We start from the raw sequence: 25,809 nt of genomic DNA on the forward strand, positions 1-25,809 counted from the left end.
ATTTAAAAGACGTGTAGATGTGGTGCTTGGGGACATGGTTTAGTGGTGGTGGAGTTAGTGGTACGTTTACGGTTGGACTCGATGATCTTAAAGGTCTTTCCAACCTAAATTTCCAACCTATGACTAAAAATAAGAAGCTGGGATGCAGAAAAGGGTGGGATTTTAGGATCTTCTTGCAAATTCTTTTGGAAAACAGAAAAGATGACATGGTTGCTATTGCACAGTTTGGGTGAACCTAAGCTGTGGGCAGGGGAAGAAGCCCAAAGAGAAGTACAGTGTCTTGTCACTGTCATAGGGGACCTTGATTTGGTTATTTAGTGCTGGCCTACATATTAGGTTTTTCAGTACTAGAAGTGACTTAAATGCAGATGACAGAAGAAGATGGAAGATGATAGAAGAGCTTTTTGTTGCTGATCAGTGGCATTGTGGTCCATAAAACTGGGATTTTTCCTTATCCTTTTCCTTACCTTGGCTTGAATTCTCGGTGAGCCTGAACTGAAAAAAAACCCAACAACAAATCACACACACCCCTGTGCCAACCCCAACCCCAACCCCCTTACAAAGGAAATTTCTAAACTCAAAATACAGAGTGAATTTGCAATTCCCTACTAGCTGGTTGAACCTTGATTATAGTAATCAGTGAGAACATCTAATGAAGTCCACTTGGATTCAGATTCAGCAAAAGATAGAGATGCCTGAATCAGTTACTTATGTGTAGATGCTTACATGAGAGCTAGGTGTCTGGTCAATGGACACCTTATCAATATAGTTAGTGGAGACCAGAGAGCTACTCATCAGTTATTCATTTGGTCAAATACAGGTATGGATTAAAGGGTGAGCTGAACAGTTCTCTAGATTCTATCGACTATAATGACTAGACCTCCATTATATATAGTGGCAGTTTACATACCTAGTTCATATGTATACACTCATTTTAGGTACCTTAACCTGCAAACTAAATTTTTATCCCAAAAGATAAATAGAGATTAAAGCTACCTTCACTACTGTTGTGCCATCCAATATTGGGAATACTTTATTCTCCTATGTAAATGCTATGTAAACCCACAATTTCTCCATGATAAAATACTCTGCTGCTCGCCACGCTGGTACTGAGATTTTACAACTTAGAGCTCAGAGGGTTTTGACTGAATGTAAACTTTTTGGCATTGCTGAGTGTCCATAATCGTATGTGTATCCATGGTAACTACAGAAGGGAAAGTATGGGTATATAATCCTTCTTAAGTAATACAGTGTTACATTTTTCCTGGTAGACAAAGAGATGCTAGCTAGTCATAAGCATATTAAACAGCCTGTGAATATCAAAGTTGCACATATACTCCTTACCAGCAAAATGGAAATTGTTTTAGTAGAATTTTAATGTGCGGTAATAGTTCAGGAATACAGCTACAAAATTTCTGGAGCTTCTGTTTTGAATAAAAGTGGGCAAACTACCTTCAGATCAATCATTTTAGTTAAATCTTCTTTCTCTTAATCTTATAGTTTAATAGAAAATCATAACTAATCATGCCAATCTTGTTGCTTACCAAAGAAAGGGCTAAATTATTCTCTGACTAATCAAAATGGAATTTACACCCTTTTAATGTGCTATATTCCTGTGTGATAGCCTAAACATGTTCATATAACCGTTTTTGTATGGTGTAAATGACTCAAGAATCAGCATGATATTGACTGTACTGCTGTATTTTTAAGTAGGGCTTTTTTCCTTGTTTTCTTGTTTTATTAATTATTTATTAATTATTTTTGGTTAGCAAAAATACAGAATATTTTAGACACAGTTATGACTGTTATTTAAAAAACAAAAATATCTGGACACCGTTTTTGTTTTATACTTTCCAGCTTTCATCCTGTGAATCTTGTTAAAGCCTGCAGGAACTGTAAGACTGTTGTCTTCTTGACACGAAACAGCAGAAGTTGCACACTTCTGCAAGTAAAATTAAACACAAGGCACACATTGGCACTGACACTTAAATAAAAAAAGCTTTGTATGCCTACTCCTTCAAGCATTAGGGGTCTACAGAGGTATGTATATGGATAGAAAATAGGTGTACCTGAAGAGACACAAGCTTGAAGAACAAAAGCTATTTTGCTGTAAAAGTGAAAGAAAAAAGTCCAATTCTATATACAGGTAAAATGGTTTCTAAATGGAAGAGGGTTTTTTGAGTTTTACATGAGTTTTCAGCTGCTTTCTAATGGGACATACAAACTGAAGAAGGAATTCAAGCATAGGTTCTGATCCCACAGCAATTTTTTTCTCCAACTGCTGGCCCACAGAAATTTGGCATCTGTGGCTTCCCAGCCATGAAAGTAATCCATTGAGTGGAAATCTGGGTTTTTTTTCTGTTTTTTTTTTTCCTTCCCATCTATGAGATACTAAATTTGGTGTTTTGATGTCCTTCACAATGTCAGAGACTGACTATGCTTAGCACAGTTTCTATTTAAAGAAATAAGACTGGGACTCCTCAAGTTAGTATTTTCTGACAACATTACTAGGTATGTTTTTCTCTGTTTTCCCCCTTCTTCAGCCATGGGGGTGGGGGGGCAGGGAGAGCAGAGAAGATAATTAAATAAAATTTACAGTCGCTGTATTTTGCCAACAATTTAATTATGAATCCAACAAAGATAAGAATAAGGCTGTAGGTCCTGAAGATTTTAATCCTTCCTGAGAAATCTGTCACAGTTAGAGCCCTCATTGAAAACAGGGAAAGGTCCAGTGCAGGAATCATAAGGAAGAAAACCTCCATTCTGGACCAGGATCAGAGAACAAGAATAAGGACTATAATCCAGCTTCCCTGTAAGTATCTGCAGCCTTTGGGGAAAGAATGCCTCTTCGTTTTTTCAGACTAAAATGCTTCAAAGTCTCTCATTCCCACACTGGCAAGTTAGGAAAGTAAAAGATCTAGACTCAGTTATATTCCATTAACTCCATATCTGATGTTGGAGAGTATGATAACCTCAAGAAATTAGAGTAATGGAGCTCTAGAAGAAGGATAAACTGATAAACTACACAGAACTGTAGAACTGGAAAGCCTCTTGGATGCTCAGTACAAAGCATCATGCACTCCTATTCCAAGGGAGAATCAACTGTAACGTTTGTGATTTTTGACATTTGTTTGTCTCCTCTGTACTTAGAAACCTCAAATGACTTCCCAAGTTAATGACTTCCAACAATTCAGTTTCTTTTATCATTTAGTAAGTTTTTCTTATAACAGCTGTGCCAAACTATGCAGCCTGCATGTATTGTCCTGTTCCTGGATACATTCATAACATGTAGTCATGGAACCAGAATGATCTAGTCTGGTGATGTGCCTTCTGGCTGTAATTTTTCTTCGAAAGGAAAAGGCTAGTCTGATATATTAAATAATTCTGTGCTGGATCCAAAGCTAATTGCTTTGTTCTCATTTTAAGTGCTGTCCTGGAAGTGTCACAATATATTTCAACATGTGAAGTTAGCTGGTTCAGTAATTGTGTTGATAAACAGTAAAACCTACTGAAGTTTAAAGCTACTTAGTAGTAACTAAGTAAGCCTTAAGTAATTTTAACAGTGCTCTGAGAAATATACTTTAAAATTTGTGGGACTTTTGTATATTTCTTCTAGAGGGCTGCATGGGCTGGAAAGATCACCCACTTCTGATGTAAGTAGACTCAATTCTCTAAGGAACCTGTGCATCTGGAATTCTGTGCATAGGAGGGAGTGAGCTGGATGTAATTCAAATATCATCCTTCAACACTCAAAGGACTGGTATAAAAGTATCCATGAAGTCTCTTTGTTCTTTTTCTTAGTGGGGTCTGGCTCCTGGAACAGAAATAAATTACGGAAAACATTGCATTAACATAGGATGGAGGAAGGGGCCTTGGAAATAAAGGGCATGTCCATGTCTAGATGGCTTAATCTGCTACAGAACTCCCATAATCTATCCAGATACACAGAAACTGTGGTTATGGGTGCCAAATCCATCTATGCTGAAACTTGCAATAGATTCCATTTTGCCAGGAGAATAATCAATGGAAATTCCATTCAGACATCCCAGTTTATTCATCTCTTGGCTTTTCTTGTTGATTTACCATGGGGTGGGGGGCAGAAGGGAAGGATAAGTTTCCAGTTAAAGTGCCACAAAGCTCAAACTGGTTGTTTGGTAACCCCCTCCTGGTGGACAATAGTGTGTCACTTAAACTATATACCTATGATGGCCTGGGAGTTTCATCTGAAAAATAACTGTTTTTTTTTTCCATGTGCTGTACCATCATATTAGAGATCTGTGGAAGTACTTAAGTGACATTCCTCACAATTTGAAAAGAAGACTCTATGAAAGACTTTCTTCATGGTTCGCTATAAACTTTTGAACTTAACTTCCTTTCTGATCAGCCACAATAGCATTTGTTAACCTTATAGGCATAGCACAAAGCCCTTGTTTTCCCTTATTTGAAAAGTGGTGGGGAAAAGAATTTAAAATAAATATTAAACATTATCTCTTAATTGAGTCACTGTATGATGCATAATTTTTCATAGACAATTTAAATAATTTTAGTGATGTAAATATATGTACTGTGCTACAGAGGATGTATGATTTAACTGTAATAATAAGATTTTTACTTGGGGTTTTTACTCTGAAGACAGCTAAGAAAAATCTCAGAGCTTCCCAAAACCACTCTTTCCAAAGAAACCACAATGTTACAGAGCCCTTTCATCATCCAGCACACGGTACTGTAGAACACAAAAATATACACTGTACTACTTTAAATTAATTCATATTTGCAGGAGGCAGTCTGTGTGAGTATGTGCAATTATGAAATGTAACTTTTTTTTCCTCTTGACTTTTTTAGCTGCCTCACCCCTTTTATTTGAACACATACATATGGTGTGTGAGAGTGAGCAAGCTCTCTGTAAATGTTTGGAAGGAGCATCTGTCAGACAATAAAACTTACAAGAAAACATGTTTCTCATTTAAAGTGTATTCACTAGAACTATTTCAGTGTTGGAATCAGTTCATTTGTATAGCTTGGAGGCATTAATAAGAGCAGAGAACTGTAAAGGCACCAGAAAACTCGAACTGTTGCTAAGAATCCAAGGTATTTTTTTAAAGCATTTCGTCTATTCGGCATCACAGTCTTCTGATAGGAACCTGAACCAGTTGACAGACAGGAAACCTGTCATAGTCCATCCAAAAAGATTGCAAACAAGAAGATGGCATGCTTTTTACAAACCTGGAAAGTCTAAAGATTACAATAATTGTTGGACCAAAGGGACCCTCTTCAGGCATAAATAGCAAGACTCCTACTGTCTTCTCTTGCAGACCAACTCAGCTGCCAGCAAAAGCAGGTGCTCTCCCCCTACCAGTGCTCCAGAGGAAATATTTAGTGAGTATTCACAGCTCTTTTTACAAATTAATATCTTATTAGCATTTTAGTTATATTTGTATAGTTTTCTCAAAGGACAAAAACATTTAAAAATAAGTTTTTAAGGCTGTTATTTTAAACAATTGCTGGAGTTCAACAGCCTGATGCAATTACCATATTAATTTAAAAACAAAATTTGCACAACCTATGACAGCAACTTTTAAAAAATATTGGTTTTTAACTACTGTGTAGCTTAAAAAATCTGAAGCAATTAGAATGTATTTTTTAATGCACAAGTTATGACAGCAAATTAATTTATATAAATATGAAATGTATTTGACTTTAAATGTTATGCCATAAAAATGCCTTTGTAGAACACAAATTTAAAATAATTCATTTCTTTTGGCAAAGTAACCTGCAATTTAATCTTTAGAAGAATAAATATACCACTAATGTTTTCCACAGAAACAGTTGCTACTCTAATTAATTCAAGATGTGACTCTAGTAAGATTTCAAAAGAAAATCAGAAACAGATTTTTCTCAAAGGTAGTACTATGGACAAGGTTAAGATATTTTTATTTTCATTAGAAATACTTGTCCCAGGTAGAGTTACAGATTTGTAGCATATAGCATGGAAATATCAAAACCAAAAGCATTATAATAATGTTTTTAGAAGCACAACTATTTTTAGTGTTTCGGATATATGCTTTCTTTTTGGTTATAACTTACGGTACGTTACATTTTATTAGGTAACTGTTATTCAATTTTGAGCTTAGAGTGACTAATATGGCTAACATATTTTTTTCTTTTTGTGTGGAAGGCAATGGAAAACCTGATGTTTGTCTACCGCTCCTGTAAAGTTATCTGGACATTACTTGTAACAATACTTGGTTATGCCAGCAGCTTGCCTGTGGGTGATGATTCTATTTGCACAGCAGAAGAACTTGCTAAGTACAGCATAATCTTCACAGGGAAATGGAGTCAGACTGCTTTCCCTAAGCAGTATCCACTTTACAGGCCCCCAGCACAATGGTCATCAATGCTAGGTAAGTGAAGTATGTACAGTTTTAAGAACAGATAAATCTCTTGACCGCTGTAATCCTTTTCTTCTTAGTAGTCACTTTTAAGATAACTAATGAAAAAGGAAAAAAATAGCCAAAGTTATTAAGAATGAAATGCAGAAATTGGAGTATCTACAATGCTTTAAAAGGTCTACAACTGTTTTCAATTGACTTCTGTTTTCAATTGGCTGCAGCTGAAATAAACAGTGATAAGCCAAATGTTTTAGTGTTCACTCATTTTCATACACAATTTTTTTAACCTCAGAAATAAAACAGAGAAATTGAAGAAATAGGGACAATCTAAACCAGACTTTTATGTCATGCCATGTATTCACTCAAATAGGTGTTACTCATAGTTCTGACTACAGCATGTGGAAAAAAAATGAATATGCCAGCAATGGTGTACGTGATTTTGCTGAAAAGGGTGAAGCATGGGTATTAATGAAAGAAATAGAAGAAGCTGGAGAGAAAATTCAGAGTGTACATGGAATCTTCTCTGCTCCTGCCATTTCCAGTGGTACAGGACAAACCTCCACTGAATTAGAAGTGCATTCAAGACATCCCTTAGTAAGTAAATGTACATATTAATTTTAAAAGTTTATTTTATGTCACTAGCACACAAAATTAAATATTTGAGTATTCACTTGTAGGAACAATATAATGCAAAGAGTTACTAAAAAGCATGTCACCTTGCAGGGAGCACTGTACAGGTTCTATAAAGTAGAAGAGCATAATGACATTTCTTTCAAAAATTTTAAGTTAAAATTACTATGAGCAGGACTGGAGCATTTCAAAATAAGTGATGCAATCCTGATGGATCATACTGTTTCATTAGGTTTCATTTGTTGTACGAATTGTTCCAAGCCCCGACTGGTTTGTGGGTATTGACAGCCTAAATCTCTGTGAAGACGACCACTGGATGGAAGAAGTATCAGTAGACCTATTTCCATATGATGCTGGAACTGACAGTGGTTTCACATTTTCCTCCCCAAACTTTGCCACTATTCCACAGGACACAGTTACAGAGGTAGGTGTATACACATAGTTTAGCACTTCATACCTATGTGTTTTGAGTCCTCCCTTTAAAAGATAACTATTCTATGACTAGACAATAGACTCTCATGAAACTGATTTCAGTATTTGAGGCTGCTGATGCTCTCTATATATGGATTTATTACATAGCTGATAATGTTACTGCTTTTGTTTATTTCCCGTATCTTTCAAATTTATCAGGTAAATGCAGATGGTTCATGAAAACTTGCCTCTACATTTAAAGTATTTTCTGTAAAAGCTATTTTTAGATTATTTTTAACAATTCTTAAAACACCAGGAAAATAAAAATATTCAAAAAAGTCCTAGCATTACTAAATATGTACCTAAACAGGAAAATTCTTAGTAGTGAATACTGCTGTGGGGAGGAGTTTTCACTTAAAAGCATTGCTGAAACCTGAAACTGTTACATTTGAGGGAAAGGAGCTAAGGGAAAGCAGAGGAGAACTTCTCCATTGCTATTGCGGTGACCCCCCTTTCAATCTCCTTTGCTCGCTCGATACTCTACATGCCTCATACTTTGCTTTTGTCATTTAAGGGTGCTGGGGAACAGAGCATTTTGATTCAAGTGTTTTGAATACTGTAAGCATTCAGTCAGTCCTTTCTTTAAGGTCAGTTTTTCTAGAGCCAAATGCTGTGCTAATGAGTAATGAGAAAAGGAACAGAGAAGCTGGAAAACAATACATTTGGCCTCCTATATCCGTACGACAGCTGCTGTAGCATACCTAATATTATTATTTAATACTCTTGTATTCTCCGTTGTAGTAACATCCACTTTGTCCCATCAAACCATTCCATACATTACTGTTTTCAGTACCTCCCACCGCAGTCCTCTATCCAAAGCTTGGCACAATTCATTGTGCCCAGTCTCAAAGCATTATGCATAAAAATTCTAGGATTACCAGCAGTAGTTGTGTGAACTGAGGTTCATAGAAACTGGTTATATGCATTTTACTTGCTGAAAAGTATTAGCATGATGTGTAAACATGATTTTACAGTTATCTTCTTACTAATATGATGTAGTTTCTTTAAGATTCCCCTTTTTATTTCACAGATCACTTGTTCCTCTCCAAGTCACCCAGCAAATTCATTTTATTATCCCAAACTCAAAAATTTGCCACCTATTGCTCAAGTAACAATGGTGAAATTAAAGAAAAACCATCTGGGTCTTCCTGCACCTTATCTTAGTGTTCCAGCTAAAAGCAATGAAATAATAGACTCTGTCTCAGGTAAGTAATTAGTACTTTGACATGCTCGATTCTGTTATTCCCATTCATTCAGAAAATATCTGGCCAGTGATGTGGATGAAATAGGTGATTAGGCAGAATATTCTCCTATCTGCATAGGAATAGGTTCCAAACTCACACATAGGAAATAAAACAGGCCAGTTGACATAAAAGAGAATCCCTGAAAGAATAAGGAAGGGATTTCATATTTGAGCTATGGTTCAAAGGTTTGAGTTATATCCACAGTGAGGGTTTCTCAAGCCTTAGCATCAGCATAGATCAGTGAATTTTATGAGAAATAAATAACATTTGACCAGAATCAGAGTTCCCAAATTCTTTGCAACTTTGAAGTAAATACTCATCCTTAAGTTTTTACATGGCAATGGAGCAAAAGAACTATCCTTGTCTCTTTCCGGGTCAGAGGGCTTGAAAGTTATGTGCAATAAGAATTGATATAATTCAATTGATTTGGACATATTTGTGATAAAAACATACAAAAAATAATGTTCTTTCTCATTTTTGTTTTCTTAAAAATATTAGCTAATAACCTTGTTTAGGTAGGAAGACATACAAACTACTGAGTCAAGTCAATTTAAGGGTAATTTTCAAATCTCCAAATTAACAAATACTTTATTTGTTCTAAGGGAAAGATAGCCATTGGACAGTGTCCACCAAGATTTTATCTTTATACTTTTCTAGTGGATTTTTACAAAGTGTAAGAGGAAGGGTTAAGAATAAGAAGACTGACATCCTAAATACTATTTTAGAGACAGCAATAGGCTAAATCCCTAATGTATTCCTAGAATAGCTGCTATGTTCCAAGAAGAGCTTTTCCAGAGTAAGTCTGAAGATTGTATGCCTCTAGCTCTGTGCTAAAATCACCTCACAATCACTAAAATAAAGCTTATTCCCTACACAGCTAATAATGCATGATTTATACTTTCACAAATGCTTTTCTCTATCAATTTATAGTGTTTTAATGTATTTCTATTAATAAACAAGACATATGCAAAGTGAGTGCTACATATCCCATTTTCAGTCATATGCCTTTCCCACGACATTTGAAAGGAAGATTTGGCCTTCTTTAGGATATAAATTTAAAATAATGCATTTAAAGTATGGTATTTAAAAAATAATTTTTAATCATATATCCCCACTTTATTGTATATTAATCAGTAAATCAGTCTGTTCAAAACATATTCCAGAATCAAAAGGACAGATTTAATTACCAAACTGTGTCCCTCATTCTGACTAGAAACATGGGAATGAGTGATCACAACAGAAGTGGTGAGTTCCACTGTAATACCAGAAATTTATACCAGAGGTCACACATTTAGTACAGCATTTATAACTGGTTTTGTGTACACCTATTTTACCCACAAATGCTGTAATACACAATTGTGATGCAATTTCCTGTGACAAGCAATATTTTTATTTAACCTGCTAAGGAATAATCACCTATATTTTTATGAGAGATATTTTCAATGGAAGTATACATTATGAAAAGTATTTTAGAGTTTGACTTCTTTTCTTGCAGTAAATTAAAACTATATTGAAAACCCTTTTAGTATTAAAAAGCTTCTAGTGACAGAATATATTTATTGGCAAAGAGAACTGTAGCGTACATACCAAACAATAGCAAGATGATTTAATGATAAAAAATGGGACTTTTCTTTATTTCTGAAGAAAATTGGATCAAAAGTTAAATGGAATTTGATATGAACAACTATAGAAACAATATCCATCTGCAAAGAAGTATAAGTGTACCTAAATAAACCAGAGAAAAGCTGGTTTTAATCCTGGTGTTTTTAGTAAGCCATGCAAAGGCAAATGAGTTATAAAATTGACAGTAAATGTTTTTTAATGCAATCTTTTGAATGCAATTATTTTAAGCGTAGTTTTATTTGACAGGAATTCTATACTTTCAATTCAATAAATAATATGCTGCACTACTGATATAGTACCTCAGTCTCTAGACTGCAATAATAATGATAATAATAATACCAATGTCAATGAGCTTAGGAGCTGAAACCAAATATTTTAATTTATGAGACAGCATATGGATTTTATGGATTTTTATTTTAAGGACGCTATTGGATCATCATTCCTTAATGCTTTGCCAGCTATGTGTTTGCCTTAAGCACAAATTTATGTAAAGTTACCTTTCTTTTTGGTGTATATTGCAGAAACACCACTGGACTGTGAGGTTTCACAATGGTCTTCCTGGGGTCTCTGTAGAGGTCTTTGCAGAAAGACAGGGACCAAGATCAGAACTCGTTTTGTACTTCTTCAGCCTGCCAATAATGGAATGCCTTGTCCAAATCTGGATGAAGAAACAAGATGTGAACCAGAGAATTGTGTCTGAAATAAAGAAAAGATAATAAATTAGATAATTTAAAAGTAGGATAAGTTTAACTAAATCTAAACTACATGTCAGTCAATGTTCCTTATCATTTGGGTAAGCTGCACTATTTTGCTGAAAAGGTATATCAGACTGGTTTTGAAAGTTGTTTAATATCAAGATTTTGGGGGGATTAAACTCCTAAGGTTTAGTATGACAACAGTACTTCATCATTTACAGACCAAAAAACCCCAGATAAATCCTTGCCATAAATACACTGTAAGTTCTTGGAGTACCCTCTAGTGGCAGAAAAGAAGATATTTGGAAAGATTATACTTCACACGTAAAAATCTTTCAATTACAAAATCTAAACTAATAATGGTCTTAAATACTGTAATTTGTTGATCTACAGCTATTTATACCTAGAAATTAATTCTTTCTCTAAATTATGTTTTTATAATTTATTGGCATTTTTGTTGTCTTTCTAAACATGTCTAACATGCGTTTCTTCAGAAACTACTTACATAAATCAGAGTGACCAGATGTTTGCAGTGTGGTTAAGACAATAACATAACTGAGTAAACTTGTCTTGAGACTTATAAATACATGAAAATGTCTTTCCTTTTCTGTTTTTCTCAAAAGTGAGAAGAATATCTGTCATGAGGACACTCGGCCAACAAAATTACTAGGAAAAATCAGAAGTGTGGATACTAGTAGAAAATCTCTGAACTTAATTAAAAGCGTTAGCTGAGATTTAAAAACTGACTGATTGTTGGTGTGTGTCCCTCATGAGACAACTATCTCAAAGTTAACACTGTTGACCATAACATAAATTATATCATTGTCTTTATATATGCAGTAAATATGTCCATGTTTATTAAATGTGTTTGTTGCTATTTGTGTCATTGTAACCTTTTTACAGAGAAAACTTGCCAATGTTTTAATATTATCTAAAATTGAGGTATGCACAGAAATAACAAAACACAGTATGTCAGAAAACTCTTCTGACTGCAAGTTTTAATGCTCAAATAACCGTTACAAAACGAATGTAACATATGGCTTGTAAAGACTTGTGGTTACAAACCTGGAAAAGGATTTTGGAATAACACTTTCCAATAGAATATGTTTACAGTCAGCCCACAAAGCTTTTACAAGACACTGTGATTTTACAAATACACAGCACAGATATTGAATAGGAGATGTTGATTTGAGTAGGTTCTTTTTGGAATATGCAAACTATCGGAAAATTTGCCAAATATCGGAAAATTTATTATGTACTTAAAGGAGCACACTGTATTCTCTGTAGGGTTGAAACATTTAAAATATTCTCAATATTTTTTTCCAAGAGATGAATCTTGCAAAGACCCAAAGAAAGTTGAAACTATCAGCCTAGACTAAGTTGGTACTGCAAATGCTGATAAACACACAGTTGTTAGGGTTAAAAATAGGAATTTCTACATCTTACATTCTTCAGATTCCCACAGTTGCCTGTTTTTCAAAATCGTTTCACTTACTCTTTTTATTATACCTATTTTTTTTCAGGTTCCTCTGTTTCCATTCTATAATGGAAATGGTGTTATTACACTATCATTTTCATATTTTGTGTTTAGTTAATTTCTCTGCCTTTCAATTTTTTCTTTCTTCTTTTTGTATTAATTTTTATTATTCTATGCTTTTTTTCCTGCTAAACTTATTTACTATATAGTTACACAGTTATCACCATCTTAGAAAACTAAACGTATATTGAAGCATATATTTAAATATTCTCTGAGGACAGGAACTAATTTCAAATTGATTGATCAACTAGTGATAGACTAAACTCAATAAAGGTCTTGGGCAGAAATCAGATGCAAGTCAAAATTATGATTTAGGGAAAACAAACCCACAAACCACAAGGTATCCTTGGAGGAACCTTCCTGGAAGTTCTCTAGACACTAGGGTTTTACTTCTTCACATGTCCAGAACAACTGAAAGGCTAGGTCCAGTAGAAGAGTATCTGCATCTGCAATTGTATACATAACCCAAATCTAGGATTTCAGTCCTGCGAGTTATGATTTGATAGTGGAGCAGTCCCAGTGTTTACTCAAACTCCTGAAGCCAAAAGTTTCCCAAAGGACACTGAAGGAAAAGGGATGAGAGGGGGAGGTGGAGTAGAAAGGGAAGGGAATATGTAAAAGGCCAACACTTTTCAGGAAACTCCAGTTATTGATAAATAACTTTTCTATTTGAGAGTGTTTACATACATGAATATTCACTGCAGGTTCCTTCAAGCAGAAGTTTCCTATGCAGTCAGTTACCTGGATATGTTTTTTTTTGTAAGCAGTGACTTCAGGAGACCTTGGTAAATATGGCATCCTTTAAGGATGCCCTTGTGGCAGTATAATGTTTGGCCATAAATATAGTTCCAGGTATTCACTTTGCAAACACCAGGGATGGAGACATTTCTTGGCAAGACTGTGGATACAGTGAGTTCTGGTGAAGCATGGTGAAGCACATTCTAATGATGTAGCACATTTCTCCTAACATATTTTTATTAAATGGATTAGTGAGGTATGTCATCCCTCTGCGGATATGGTGAGGCCTTTGTAGCTTTTACTTTCAGCAGTCTTGGATTTGTCTTAAAAATTTTTGGACAGCGAAGAAACACAGAGAAACTCTTCCTTCCTTTTCCCTTACATCCAGTGTTACAGATGGCTGGCAGCCAAGATGCTATGGTCCTAAATACATGAGATTTAGGGAATGAAGTAGGTAAATTAATTTCTGGGTTAAACTAATCTCAGAAAACACTTTGGGAGAAAACTTGAAATGGATTTGTAAAGAAAATTTTTTTAGCAATAAAGTTTTGTAGGAAAAATCAGCTTTGATGTCTTGGCAGATATTCTTGCAGAATGGAAGACACGGTTAAAGGTAAGTGAAGTAGCAAAAAAAGTCACCATAGACTTGAACTGTGGTCCTACAAAAACCACAAACACCAAATTCAATTCCTATAGTGGAATAGCGAACCTCATTACTGAGAACAACTTGTCCAGTACCTTAAGGAATTTAAGGACAATTAGCTGTGAACGTATGAAAGCTCTTCCTATTACCTCCAATAGGTAGGAATGCCAGCTGAAGCTGTGGATATATTTATGCTTTTCTATGGGCTGTGGCTTCTCTGCAGACATCCAGTACAGCACCTTGGTGGTTAATGACTAGGGAAAAAAGAGAGTACTTCTGTAGATAAGTCAGGATACAGGAAGGACTGATGTGATCTATGAACTGAACTGAACTGAACTGAACCGAACCGAACTGAAAAGCTCTCCCAGGTACCATAGCATAAATGTTGGTTGTGTGAGCCTTAGGTGGACTAAAGGAGAGGGCAGACATTTTGTTCTACCAAATACTCCAAAATGACTGGGATGGATGCCCAGGGTGTGTGTGTGTGAAACAAACTTACTAACTGCAGTTTGAGGCCCTGTTGCATTTTGCTCAGTAAATATGCCTTCCCCCAACTGAGGAGAAGCTGTGTCAGAGGGCCAACCCTACACTGTATAAGTGTACTGTATAAGCGGGCCAACTCTAACTGACCAAATCTCGTCCACCGAGCCTGCTATGAAGAGTTGCAGGCAATTGTCAAAATGGCACAGGGTCTGCTGTTAAAGATCATTTTTGGGAGACACAGTCTTAGATTCATTGATAAACAGCTCTAATATCCTAGCCACACTGCCTAAGCTAAGCATGGTCATAGAAACTAATGTGTGCCTTACTTCTAGAATGGTACAGAAAACATGCCAGCTTTTCTGATCAGTGAATGAGCACGGTCCCCATCAGGACATAACTGGAATGTGAGCAAAAGATCTGAGAGTACTTGATGGTATTGAAGGCAAAAAAGTCCATTTCATGATCGAGTTGAAGATGTCCCTGCCCACGGCAGGGGGGTTGGACTAGATGACCTTTAGAGGTCCCTTCCAACCCAAACTGTTCTATGATTTTATGATTCTATGATATTCCCAGTCCCAGGTAATTGAAATACATTGGGAATATCTGATCTGTTATGAATGATCCAACATAATAAAGTAACTCAGACTATTCCATGACAATATTTAACATGCTCAGAAAATAAATCTAACACTTGATACAGCAGTTCTGAAGTTGGCCAAATCCTGTTTAATGGGATGTAGTATGCAGAAGTTGTGTCCGTGGTAATTTACAGGTACTGTGAATGCCTGAGACAAAAAAGCTCTCAATATGCTGCATGACAACCTGATCACCTGGAGGCTGACTTATTTTTGTTTGTTTGAAGTCCAGCAGCCCTACTATGTTAGCATTTGCTAGCCAAAAGTACAGAAGTAATGTGTCTGTCCCAACTGGTCTGGGCAAAGTGAAGGATAAAGTGGCGTCCCCTCGTACATCTTGCGTCCTACCATTGGAACACGGAATTCTGGAAATTTCATTAGTCAATGGAAAGCTAAAAGGATGATTGCTTAAGCAGCTCACAGTCTGCAGACAAATCTATACTTCTTGCAGGTATAGTATGGCACGAGAATTTATGCAGGAGCATGTCAGTCAAGATCTCCCTGTGGTGGAGGAGTAAGAATCCAATTATATGATGAGATTCTGTATAATCTAAAATTATTTCTGATGGATAAATGCTAAAGTAGTAACGGAGTCCTAATATCACCTTTGAGACTCCTAAGGATTCAATGGCCATGAGATGCAATTTGTATCCCTTTATCCTTAACCATATGGAGTCAAAGAAAAAGAAGTAATGTTTAAGGAATCAAGGCTCCTCGTCTTTGACAATCTCTTTATCAGTATAGGGATGTTGTATTTTGCTGGAGGTGAACGAATACTTGTGCTAGAACTTCTGTGAAGATACTTCATGCTGTGGAATGGACTGAACTTACGATGGTTGTGAGCCTCTGTCCGTGTTAGACAAAGACATTTTTTATTGAGACAACTTTATGGATAGCAGGTGCAGTGAAGGGCAATAGACCAGCAGATGTGAAATAATCCATCCTGAAATTTTAGGTATTTAGGTTACAGATATTGAGGATGAGTTGCTGTCCATCCATCTTCCTTGATACTAGGAAAATACATGTTCTTGTGTTATGATGGAGCCAATTCTATGGCTACCAGCGCTAGCAGAATGCATCTCCTGCTAAAGAGATTCTCAGAAGGGCTGCTCAGAAATGGATAGGAAGAGCAACATAGTTTTATTTACTAATAAATAGGTGTCACCAAATAACAGTAAATGCAAATGGGACATTCTATGAGGAAATTGAAAGAAGAATTCAGAGGAGGTGTTGAACAATAAGGGAAAAGGGCTAGTCATGATCCTTCGGTGGGTGTATAGTGTTAAGGATGCAACTTATGCAGCTGAGCTTTTGACAGCTATATAAAACCAAAACATAAAATCCAACTACCGCCTTTTCAGGCAAAATAAATGCTGATAAAATTCCAGCAAGGAGATGGTGGTTTCCCTGTCTATGGCACTGCATACCACCTATATGGCATGTGTGTGTAGCTTATATCCCATACCTTGAAGTCAACATGACAGAACTCTGAAGTGAACTAAGAGGTTCAAGACACATTCAAGGACATTACAATAATTTCATCTGCAGATGCCAGGTGCTGCTGAGGAACATGGCAGGGTTGTAGAGAGTCAGTGATCAAACTACAGTCTTACAACAGGAGTGTAGTGAGCTTCTGAAGGGGAAAATGAGCTCAAAGGTGGTTCCTGCCTACTGGAAATGATCCCATAGGTGGGTCCTATGCTGGAAAACGACCACATACCCGCTCCCATTGAGGCCAATCTTCCAGATACAGTGATCTCAGTTTATAGGACAAGGAACACTTGAGTAGTAACTGAGTTCATCATCAGGCATATAGATTGTTTGGTCTATATTAGTACAAAGGGGAATAATAAAACCCTCTATCATTATTTAATTTACACTATAACTTTCTTTAGAGAATTTATTAGGCAGTATCCAAGAGAAAGACATTCTTATCTAAAAAAATCTTATTCAGAAAGTGTTAATTTTATTTTTTTTCCTGCTGTATCATATTCATCAGTGTTTCAGAGTCTTTTATTGTCCAAGTTCTTTTGACTTTCTTCTTCATATTTCTTTCAGCCCTTTTATGTGGTCCCTATGGGTTTTGTACAGGTGTATACATATGTCCAATGATTTAGGTACAAGTTTTCTTAATAAAAGAGGAGTGAAGCTCTGGAATAATCACCCAGAATAAATAAGTTAACAAGTTCATTTAAGTTGAAAATTGAGCAGTTTATGGAAAGAGATAACCAATGCAGTTGCTTACAGTAATCTAAGGAACTGATCTCAAGTACCTGAGAGGTTCTTTCCAGTTTCGTGTTCTTCTATGTGTATAAAATAAAATTTTAATCTAGATGCTGGGAAAGAAGAAAGATTTTACAAGTTATCTTTTTCATGTTATCTCATTCTGCAGAACATACTGTAGTTATTTATAAGTGTGTAACCACCAGCTGCCTTTTCTCACAGTTTTTTTTTGCCCTCAAAAATACACTGATAAGCAGCAAACAAGGAACGACCACAGGACTACGTACATTTGTAAATAGTTATCTCCAAAAGCAGTACAACTGGGATACATAAAAACCATGAAAAGCCAATTAATAGGATTTTTTATGAACTTTTGGATTTCTTTTTCACTCGCTTTATATTTTCACAGTGGAGAAAGAGAAGAGAAATGTATAATCGAAGATGTTCCCAGTGACACATTGGTAATTGGTAGGTATCTGTCAATGCTATACGATGATCTAACCTATGCAATAATGAAGATAGCTTGTAATGTAACAGGAAAATCTGTGATTGATAAATATGGTAAAATCCTGGTGATAAGAAAGAGGGCACACTGAAACTAATTCCCCGCAGCAGGGGCTAGTTATAATGTCCTCACACATTATGTGTATCCCTCACACAAAGAAAGGCAGGTTTGCAGAATGCTTAACTGACTAGACAAATAAAAAGACTGTCTTCTAATTCTACAGCAGTGGAACTGCTTCTTCAGTGTGTGCTTCTATACATTCTGGCTGATTTACTCATTCATACCAGAATTTCTGTAACATGTTTTTACCCATATGAATGCAAGAGTTACTTTTTTGATTAACACTGGTCTGGAAAGAAGCAATTCAAGATGTACTAAAGTTCCGTTTCACCTGGGCTAACACAAGCACTTTAAGTTCGTCTACAAGACTGTAAATGTAAGATTGAAAGGGGACAGTAAAAAATATTATATAATCATCTTTTTTAAAAATAATGTGATAAATATGAAAGACAATCCTAAAAATGTAATTTGAATACAGCACACATGCTTTTGGAGGTCTCAGCATGCCTTCTGTATGCTAATCTTGCCAGAGCATTAGGAGTAATCAGAAAGCATTACTTGTTAATCAACCATTTTTGTAGCATTCTAGAACATTTTCTAGTGTAGTAAAAATTTATTGCATTTCACACTGTTACAAAGTGCCCCCTAAGCAATTTTAATCATAAGCACATGAAATACATATATTGTTTTATTGTTAATAATTTATTTTTATATTTTTGCTGGAAAAGCAATAAAGATATTTAATATTAAGCTATGTTTTATTTAACAGATTTTTATCTGTTTTTATTCAGGGAATTACAAAGTACAACGCTGGGATATACATAAACAAGACTTTCTTGAATCTGCTCCCGGTTTGGGAATGTTTGTGACTGTCACAACTCCTTCTGCTGAGGTAAATATGCTTTACAAATGGTTCTGTAGGATTTATGAGTTGACTTTTGGCACTGACAGGCAGCACTATAAAAATAATAGACACTTTTGGGGGAAAAGTAAGTCTATCAGCTAGTTCAGTATTTTGGTGCTGAAAGGTATAAGCACCTTGTGATTTCTATCAAAATAAATAGAAAAGACAATGTTTGATAATGATGTGTGTGGACAATTTTTGCATTACTACTGGATTTGGGAAACTGTGTCATTAAGAATAGTAAGTGACAACTGAGAAAACAGGTTAGATTTTTAAAAAAATTTAAGTTTAAAAAAAATGAAAATTCACTTGAGCGGCAGAAAGGAAGGCTGATGATAAACTAAACTGCAAAAGTCAAGATTACCTTGAGGCTGCATATAGCCATCATGCATAACAACTGCCTGCGTTGCCATGAGGTCCTGAGCTTTTTCAGCAACGGACAATTTATTTCTGTGCCTAGACAAAGTCTTAGTTTTCAAACTTTAAATGCTTTAGAAAGCATTGGCTTTTGTACATTGCAGAAATCTATAGCATTTCAATGTTCATTGTGAGTTAAAATAGTTTATTTTTCTCTAAATCTATTCTGAAATCCAGGTAAATTTAATGTTGTCAGGAGGTTAACTGATTATTTTTTACATCCAATTCACAGTACTGTTTTTTGATTGTTTTATTGATATTTATAATGTACATACCCAACATATATAATATCTAAATTGCAGGTACTATTGTCAAAACTGTATGGGCCACAAGGAACATTTTCTTTTACATCCTATCTATCTGGGGAGCATGTTATCTGCCTACAGTCTAACTCAACAAGATTTGTGGCATTTGCAGGAAGTAAACTGGTAGGTATATTTCTTAAATATTCTTTGTTGTAATAGTATCAATTGTTTACAAACTGCAGAGATTACAAATTAGATTAGAAGGTGGTCTAACTTCTAGCAGATAATTCAACATTTTAATGATTAAAGAAGACAAACCTAGAATTATGAAGATGAAGAGATAAAAAGACTCTGTTCTGATATTTAAGAAGTCAAGATTAAAGAGGCAAGACAAATAACTATAGAGTGATTTAATGTTTGTACAGTGCTTTGAATGTGAAAGATTCTGATCAATCAGAACAACTATTTGGTTCAAAAAGATAAATATGTAAGATTGACTAACACAAACACTTGTCGTAAAGATATTCCATGTCTTCACTAACTTTGATTGAATTCCTAAAGAAAATTTAACATTTTAATTCTTGAAAGATATTCAAATTAAGAATATATTAGCATACTTGATATTGTCTACTACCGACAAAGTTGGTCTTAATACAGATTTTGAAAAAAAAAAAGAGGCCATCAGAGGTGATATCATGGCTCTGATCTATTTCAGCAAACAATTTCATAAACACTGTTTTGAAAATTGTATCTATATACCACTTCTCAAACGATAGTTGAACAGGTGAGAATTACTCTCTAGAGGTGCTTTTTTTTTTCTAGTTGACTGCAAAAGAGTTAGATAACCAGCTAGATATAAAATCTCGTAAATGTGTTAAGTGAGGTAGGCCAAATTTCATCCTAGATGTATGCTTTGGGAACATGTAGATGACACAGAAGCAAGAAGACTTAACAATACTGAAGTGGGACTATTACACTGGAATAAGTAGGTGTTCTTATGGATTGGTTTATGGAAATGAGTGGAAATTTAATCATACACATTGCAAAAGCACTTAGGTTCTAATAATAAAAAAAATTGTGGCACTCGGCAACTAGAGAGGGTAAGGGGGATAAAGCATTGGTTGGTCATAGTTAACTTCACACCATGAATGCGATTCTGAGGATACACCAGGCGATTTTTATCTGCTACAGATGGAGATGTATTAATATCATTTTACATGATGCATGCACCATGTACAGTTCTGGTCATCCCATTTAAAACAAGTGAACAGGTGCAGGGAAGGAGAACATTAATAGCACTAATATTAAATAGGGTGGTTTGTTTAGCTTAAGAACACAGAAATAAAAAAGGAAAATATTGCTCTTCATAATTATATCTGCAGGAATAAAGGGTGGAGATGTATTAATATCATTTTACATGATGCATGCACCATGTACAGTTCTGGTCATCCCATTTAAAACAAGTGAACAGGTGCAGGGAAGGAGAACATTAATAGCACTAATATTAAATAGGGTGGTTTGTTTAGCTTAAGAACACAGAAATAAAAAAGGAAAATATTGCTCTTCATAATTATATCTGCAGGAATAAAGATCACAAAAGGAAAAACATTCTTTAGGTAAGTTAAATCTTTATGTGTTCTCTAAGAACCAGATGCAGTGGTGGTGATCTGAACTGCTTCAAACCAAAGTTCAATAATTTAAAGGACAAAGGCTACCATAAGGTTGTGAGATGGATGTCCAGATGTTCAGTTAGCTAATTCTAAGAGAGCTGAAAGGAGATGTGCCCTTCATTTGTGGTTGATGTCTGAGTAGACCAAATTCTATTGTGGTAATACCAAGCTCTAGGATTTCAGCAGATTATCTGTTTGGCTAAAACTTTTTTATTTTCTCTTAGGTACAAATTGGCTTCTAGGAGAACTTTCTCCTATTAATTTTAGTAAAATTTTTCATTCATGCCAAAATAAGTTGCATAATATTGCAAGTTGCATTCTTCCCTTTTCTTTCTACGGCTCTGTTGCTTGGCAGCTTTGGGGCATTTTTGCTATAGAGCGTACAATAGCTTATAGGCTATTGGGAGGTATTTCATACCGGATAAACCGTGTGTGGAGAAAGAAAAAAGATACCTTATGGATGGTTCTGCTGTAATACCTATGATAAGCTGCAAATAATGATTCTACTGGTCTCCTTCCAGTCTTATACTCCTAACTGTTAGTGGAGGAAACATAGAAATGCATCAGTAAAAAGCTTCCTGCAGTACTACTGAAGAGTGCCATTTCTGCAATGTTAGGATGGAATGTGAAACACAATGAGCAGTCCTAATGGTACTCATTTTTTGAACTAGTTTGGACAAAGAACAGAAAACATTTTCATGGTGGTTGAATCAATACTAGCATAAAATAATGCCCTAACAGTAGTCAAGATTCTAAATTTATATAATGAATTTAAAAATAAAATTAAGAAACACTTTAAATATCCCATCTGATTCTAATTTTAGGAAGGATTTCTATAAGCAATTAAAACTATTTTCCTGTAATGAGCTTAAATGGAAATTATCCATTGTTTCTTTTTTTCTAAGGAATTTTGAAAACACAGAAGACACAGTAATGGAATATTATTTCTGTTCGCAGCGTATCCATTTGGACATTAGAGTTGGAGAACATTTTTTGGATGAATCTGTTGTTCAAGCTAAAGACAAAGTGAATGAAGTTAACTCTAGACTAGAACATCTAATTGAGCAAATTCATCACATATCCAAAGAACAAAATTATGAAAGAGTATGTATGTTCCCTAATGGAAATGTTAAAAATATTGTACATAGGTTTATTGATTTATAAAGTATTATGAGGTTTATTATTTAATTGCAGTGTTATTTTTAACTAACTCATAAAAATCTATTGGTATTTAACCAATATGGCTTACATTACCTTGCAAAATATTTTTAAGCTGTAACATAAAAACTAATTAATCCCTGTGAACTCATGCTTTTAGCAACAGGTGTTATTTTAAAGCAGGAATTTCCAAATATAGTTTTCTTGGTCAGAGTCAGTAAGAGCAGCTGAGCAGGTGGCAGGTACCGTTGCTGGTGATGTTGCCAGCTGTTGTTTCCATGGTGGCCTGTGTGCGTAAACTTTATTGGAGTGGGTGAGGAAATGACTGAGCCTATATTTATATATCTCCATGCAGGTAGAAATAAAGCCCTCCTTCAAACAAGTGTACACCCGTTGTTTTCACTTTTCTATACATATGCAGGCAGTCAGACTGTGTTTGAAATATATCGACTAGTTACCTAAAAAAAGAAATTTGGCTGCAAAAAGGTTCTTGACTGCAATATGAAAGTGACTGTAAGCCTAAAAAGGCTTAAGCTTGTACTAGTGGAACATATTTAGCACAATATATATTTTATGAACAAGGGAAAGCTCTGTTTGCCTTTCTGCTTCAAGATACAGTGTGCCTGCTTCTCGGTTTTGATTTGTAAAGATATCCACCTTATGGATAAGAACAAACTTTCATTCTTATCAACATGAAAAAAGTGTTTGTTCACTACCATGCAGAAGAGGGATGCCTGTCTAGTTACCCAGATAGCAGCATGAAACATACAGATGCCAAAAGGTAATAATTATGCTTTTTGATTTTTCTTCAGGAGCGTGAAGAAAAATTTCGGAAGACAAGTGAAGAAACTAACAGCAATATTTTGTGGTGGGCTATTGTACAAACACTAATCCTCATCTCCATTGGAATCTGGCAAATCAAATCTCTCAGAGATTTCTTTATATCTAAGAAGCTTGTTTAAATCTTATAAAGTAAATGCACAGATTTGAAAATTGCACACCATGTAACACCTAACATCCAAAGAAACCCAGTATCTATGAGAAAATTGGTTGTATATAACTCTCAAGCTTCTCTCATCTTCTACTCTGGTTCTTACTCTAACTCTGGTTTTCTCCATTTATATCACAGCCTCTAGCATCCCCTTACATTTTACTCCTTGAATCCCATCTTTTATGTGTTTCTTTTCCTCTGCAGATGTAAAGCTAAATCTAGAAGAAGGGCTCAATGACTAAGGAAACATTTAAGTTCAACTCAGGATTGTTACATCTAAAATAGAAATCTAAAAAAAGCTTCCTAATTTTTCAAAGTTCTCTACTGTTGTGGTTTGACCCCAGCTGGCAACTAGGCACCACACAGCTGCTCACTCACTCCCCCGCTGCCCCCAGTGGGATGGGAGAGAGAATCAGAAGGGTAAAAGTGAGAAAACTCATGGGTTGAGATAGAGACAGTTTAATAATTAAACAGTAGTAGTAGTAGTAGTAGTAGTAGAAACAAATTGTAAGGAAAAGAGGAAAAAACAACAAAGAGAGAGAAAATAAAACCCAAGGAAGACAAGTGATGCAAATGAAAACAAGTGCATACCAACAACTGACCAATGCCCAGCCAGTCCCTGAGCAGCAGACCCCCTGCCAACCTCCCCCCTAGTTTTATTGCTGAGCACGACGTCATATGGTGTGGAATATCCCTTGGGTCAGTTGGGGTCAGCTGTCCCGGCTGTGTCCCCTCCCACCTTCTTGTGCCCCCCCAGCCTGCTCGCTGGTGGGGTGGGGTGAGAGGCAGAAAAGGCCTTGACTCTGTGTAAGCACTGCTCAGCAATAACTAAAACATCCCTGTGTTATCAACACTGTTTTCTGCACAAAACCAAAACATAGCCCCATATTAGCTACTGTGAAGAAAATTAACTCTATCCCAGCCAAAACCAGTACATCTACTTGCTTAGTAACCTTATTCTGTACTAGCGTGAGCAGTTCAGTGTTTCAGACTGACTAGGGTTCAGATAGTAGGCAGAGAAACAACTATCTCCCTTATGGTGCTTAATTTGGTGAGAGTGTCTTGACCTCAACCTATGTATGTGTAACACCTAGCTTTTCCTTATATATAATTGTGACTGTTTTCTTTTTCAATATTCAAAGTTTTAAGTGACAGTGGAGCCCGCCCTTAATATTATGATCAGTGGTTGTAGCAATTACTGTGGAAGAGAGAGAGCCAGACAAACAATTTGGAATTGTACTTACTTTTTGCTCCCAGATAAGCCGTAAACATCAGGCTATACAGTTGAGATCTGAGCTTTCCCACAGTTGTTTATGTAAATTATAGTCTTTATGAAGTATGCCAAAGTAAACCAAATTACAGGCTTCTTGGTAAACACTGAATTTGTGCCTATATATTTTAAGTTATTCCTATACTAAATTCTTCAGTCTGTTTCTGTGTTGGAGAATTATTTTTATTTTAATTATTCAGCAACTGTAACATGACTGTCTAAGGAACTTACCAGTTTTTGACTTAACCAAGTATTTCCATTTCACTTATTGCAGCTTGATTGAATATATCTTTATGCCTTAATTTAGCTAGTTTATGTACAACTAGCAGAGTAGCTACAGTATCACGCAATTACAAGTCAAAAGCTGTGGTTAAAAATTCAGTTAATTAGCTTGACAAAGCAGCAGTAGTGTAAGAAGGAATTGGAGGTGGTTGTAACATGACCCATCTCAGCACTTGGTTAACATGTAAAGGGACATTCTTGAAAAAGTTTCTAGAGAGCACTATGATAGCAGAATATTGTGGTTTGGCTTCCTACTTGTCTTTCCAGACCCTTCGCTGGTCTAAAAGGTAGTGAAAGCTGAAATATCTGTAGACCAATTATTGTTTTAAAGGCACTGCTTGCTTTCTTTTTTCTATCTTCTCACCTTTTGTTTTCATTAGCAAGGAAATGACATTGCCCTTTAAGTTCACGTATGTTTACAGTATGGGAGTGAAAATACAGCTGTGAGTATGTAAGAATCCATGAAGTTGATACAAAGTAGAGACAAAAAGTAATGCTCTACAGACCATATCAATCAGAATAAAATCTCATAAAGCTACGCACTGAGGTTTGTCCTATATTTAAAAATTCTGAGACTTTAAAATTGTCACTTGAAATGCCCAGTAAATAAGTGTTATTAAATTCACTTTTGTAGAGCACTGACATCCAACATGTCTTGAAATAACATCTTTGGTGGTGGGAAAGAAGGAAAGATGTGTTGCAACCATATGGTATATGAAGTCCAAGAAGAAAGTTTAATAAAGGGTTGCTGCAAGGTTGTGGTTCAGACTTTAGCTGATATTTAGTGTAAGGCTCCTAACTACATCCCGATGACAAACTTAACTCATCTCACTTACAGTACACTTATGCTTTTAAACCAAAAGGGCAGGCACCATGTCAGATTTTATAACAGAGCTGATTATGCTCCTCAGTATTAATTAGGTCTATACTCAAACCAGCAAGGACACTTGGAGCCCTGACTATAGCTTGAGAATGCTTCATTCTTTATCTAGCATA

At 35.6% G+C, this 25,809-nt stretch overlaps 2 protein-coding genes across 2 annotated transcripts; both read left to right on the forward strand.

Moving 5' to 3' along the window:
- Window positions 1–5,208: 5,208 nt before the first annotated feature.
- Window positions 5,209–11,927, forward strand: SPON2 (spondin 2). Its single transcript, XM_009272629.2, has 6 exons — window positions 5,209–5,376; window positions 6,176–6,401; window positions 6,760–6,983; window positions 7,252–7,443; window positions 8,521–8,695; window positions 10,879–11,927. The coding sequence occupies exons 1-6, from the start codon at window positions 5,209–5,211 to the stop codon at window positions 11,055–11,057; spliced, it is 1,164 nt and encodes a 387-aa protein (XP_009270904.2). The 3' UTR covers window positions 11,058–11,927.
- Window positions 11,928–17,620: 5,693 nt separating this feature from the next.
- Window positions 17,621–23,243, forward strand: LOC103893498 (transmembrane emp24 domain-containing protein 11). Its single transcript, XM_009272630.1, has 5 exons — window positions 17,621–17,779; window positions 18,668–18,768; window positions 19,500–19,625; window positions 22,070–22,216; window positions 23,083–23,243. The coding sequence occupies exons 1-5, from the start codon at window positions 17,650–17,652 to the stop codon at window positions 23,230–23,232; spliced, it is 654 nt and encodes a 217-aa protein (XP_009270905.1). The 5' UTR covers window positions 17,621–17,649; the 3' UTR covers window positions 23,233–23,243.
- The last annotated feature ends 2,566 nt before the right edge of the window (window positions 23,244–25,809 follow it).

This window comes from Aptenodytes forsteri, unplaced genomic scaffold, assembly GCF_000699145.1.
Source record: "Aptenodytes forsteri isolate BGI_AS27 unplaced genomic scaffold, ASM69914v1 Scaffold670, whole genome shotgun sequence".
Classification (NCBI taxonomy): domain Eukaryota; kingdom Metazoa; phylum Chordata; class Aves; order Sphenisciformes; family Spheniscidae; genus Aptenodytes; species Aptenodytes forsteri.